Source organism: Phodopus roborovskii, unplaced genomic scaffold, assembly GCF_943737965.1.
Source record: "Phodopus roborovskii unplaced genomic scaffold, PHOROB, whole genome shotgun sequence".
Classification (NCBI taxonomy): Eukaryota; Metazoa; Chordata; class Mammalia; order Rodentia; family Cricetidae; genus Phodopus; species Phodopus roborovskii.
In genome coordinates, this window is record NW_026126645.1 from 3,408,444 (window position 1) to 3,411,427 (window position 2,984).

General features: G+C 52.4%; 1 protein-coding gene across 1 annotated transcript; it reads left to right on the forward strand.

The window, feature by feature from the left end:
• Positions 1-477: 477 nt before the first annotated feature.
• On the forward strand, positions 478-2,633 carry LOC127213299 (uncharacterized). The gene is made up of 2 exons (XM_051173628.1): positions 478-558; positions 1,729-2,633. Exon 2 carries the CDS (start codon positions 1,782-1,784, stop codon positions 2,631-2,633), a length of 852 nt encoding a protein of 283 aa, XP_051029585.1. The 5' UTR covers positions 478-558; positions 1,729-1,781.
• Positions 2,634-2,984: the final 351 nt, after the last annotated feature.

Below are 2,984 nucleotides of genomic sequence, written 5' to 3' on the forward strand. Positions count from 1 at the left end.
CAGCATGAGGTCTTAGGAAGATGTGGGCCATCACTCACTCCGGGGACCCAGTCTCAGTTGGGATGTGGGGTTTGGAAAGGAACTCTGAGAAATGTCCTTGAAGAGACTTCACACTCCATCTGAAGTCTGACACACAGCAGGTTCTCTACAAAGAACTGCTGACTACTCTCAGTTCCCTAGAATGGCTCCCTGAAGGGACAGCCCTTGGGGGGGCTGGATCAATACATGCCTGCCCAACACGAGGAGAAACTGATACTGGATGCAGCCAGCCTGGGTTGTGTCAGAGCTAGCACACATCTTTCAATTCAACACAAGGAAAACAAATCCTGGAAAACAGCCACCTTAGTCTGGGTTCAAAAATAGGGCCCATCTGCCCTGGCAGGTTCATAGTAGTTCCTTCCCTGAGGCTGGGGCCTGGCTGGAATGACCACTGGAGGCCCTTCCCTGCCTTAGGATTCTATGATTCTATGACATGGCCAGCAGTCTGAAGCGGCAGATTGCGGGTGTCCCCAGTGGAGAGCCAGGGAGGTCTATGTCATCTACCTCGAAAGAGCCAGGGTAAGAGAGGAACCAGCCCTACGGCAGGCAGATGGGGTCCCACAGACGGGGAAGGGGAAGGGACTTGAGCTGGGGCAGGCCTCAGTCCCTCTTGTTTTTCTAGAATAGGGGATGAGGTGGGGTTGGGCAGGGAAGAGAGGCCAGGGCTTGGACATTCCACCCATTTTAGACCAAAAGACAAGGGCAGCTGAGGGGCCGGGGGCAGGGAAAGAGATTTGCAGCTGTTTTCTGGATGGAGCGGGCTCAAATACTGTTCTGTTGGCACTGAGCAAATATCAGGAGTCAGGCAGAGCTGGCGGGAGTGGGGGAGACTCCTGCAGGGATGGATGGCTGGCCAGTATTGGACACCGAAGGGATAGGACAGGGCAAAAGGAACCTACAGGGATGTCATTACCCAGGGATGGGACAGGGCTCAATGGAGTGGGCATGTCTTTAACCTAGCCAGGTTTTAGCCCCCATAAAATGCCCACTTCAGGACCAGAAACAGTGGGAACTCCGAGGCTCTCTGTTCAAGTAGGACAAATGAAGAAATCCCATACTGTCAGAGGAGATTAGAATCAAACAACCTGGCAGGACTTTTTTGAGATTCATGTAGCCAGGATGGCTTTGAACTCACTATGTGGCTAAGCTGCCCTTGAACTCTGTTTCCTTTGTGTTGGGAGTAAGAGCATCTGTCAATTGGAAATAGAACATTACTTCCCCACTTATGTTGCAGCATGTAAGACAGGGGGTGGCAAAGGGCAGAGAGCAGAGGTCGAGCCTAGAGCACAGGGTCTGGGCTGAAGGGCAATGAGGTACTGGTTAGCACTGTGGGCTAGCTTTTGGGTGTCATCTAAGGGCTGTTTCATTCAACATATTAGATACTGTCATTTGGCTTTTGTGGTTCACTGGGGACCCTGTTTTGGAATTTGAGAAACGTGGGCTCAAACAACAGTCTGTTCCACGTTCCCTAGGGAGGCAGCTCTCTCTATACCTCCTTCTGCGGCCATCATCAGGTCCTGAACAGTCAGATGGTGCTGCCTTTCCCTTCTCTTGTGCTATCTAGAGAAGTCCTGAGTCTGGAAGGAGGGGGGGCGGGGGAAGGGGAAGCAGAGCCCACAAAGCCCATAAAGAGAAAGGTCAGAGGAAGGTGGCAGGGAGCCAGAGCTGATCCAACTGTCTCTTTGGCAGGTCCAGGTAACCAACCAAACACTGTCACACCTTAGAAACTTGACCCAGCCAAGATGTCTGGACGCCAGGTTAGTCGATCCAACACTTACAGCCGCTCGAACAATTCCAACAACACTTCCTTTCCTCCCCGAACTCCAGGCTGGACCCAGTACTCCAATATGAACAATGTCAAGGGCCCAGGTACCCATTTACCAAGTGGCTCTGAATTAAGCACCTCCAGTGGCCCCTCCGAGCAGCCCTTCAACCCTGCTTCCCCCAAACTTCCTGTGGGGAAAATCTGCATGGGCCGGCCCTACAGCTCCAGGTGTGTAGAGTCAAGTCCCCTGATGAGAGATTCCAAGGTGGCCAGAAAGCCCACTTATCACCGTAGCAACCCCCAATGCCTGCTCTGCACAGACCGTCCATCAAGCCCGTCTAGCCCTACCTTCCTGGACCAGCTCATCAAAGGCATCAACTACCTGGACAGATCCACCAACGTTTTCGGCAACAGTTATCCCAAAGCGCTGAGCTTGCCTCAGCTGGCAGCCACCTACCTGGAACGAGCTGCCAACTCACTCTACATGGACCCAATGGACCATGTCCCACCCCGCAGCTACTCCTCTCCCAGCACTAACATAGCCACCACTACCAATCACCCTTCAACCAATAACTGTTTGGTCCCTTCCATTCGGGACACCAACACTCTGCAGTACATGGGAGGCTCCACTGGCTTGAGCTGCCAGCACCAGCCTCAGAATCAGAGCTTCTCTGCCGAGATGCCTCAGAGGCCAGGCGTAAAGCTACCAGAGATCCCTCTGTTTGGTAACGGGCTCTTTTCCTTAGGTCGTCTACCCAAGTTCTGGGAAGCAATCCGCTCTGGATGGAGTGCCCCCGAACCCACCTCTAAGCCCTCGGGCTGGTGGTAAAATGGATGCCAGTTTTGTCCCATGGGCACACGGCCACCACAGTGTGGAAAATAAATTAACATGAGACAAACCAGGGGTTCTGGTGTTTTTACTCCCAAAGTGGAGTCTCAAGTCTGTTGCTCAGGCTGGAACTCCTGACACAAACAATATCTGTGCGTGCACACACCCACACCCTTTTTACAATTTGAGAAAAGGTTGTCCTAGTCAGGGTTAATATTGCTGTGATGAAACACCATGACCAAAAGCAACTTGGGGAGGAGTTTATTTGACTTACACTTCCAAATCACTGAAGGAAGTCAAGACGGAACTCAAACAGGGCCAGAATCTGGAGGCAGGAGTTGATGCAGATGC

Excerpts from the sequence above, each read along its gene's own strand:
- LOC127213299 (XM_051173628.1), top strand. The coding sequence starts at position 1,782 with ATGTCTGGACGCCAGGTTAGTCGATCCAACACTTACAGCCGCTCGAAC.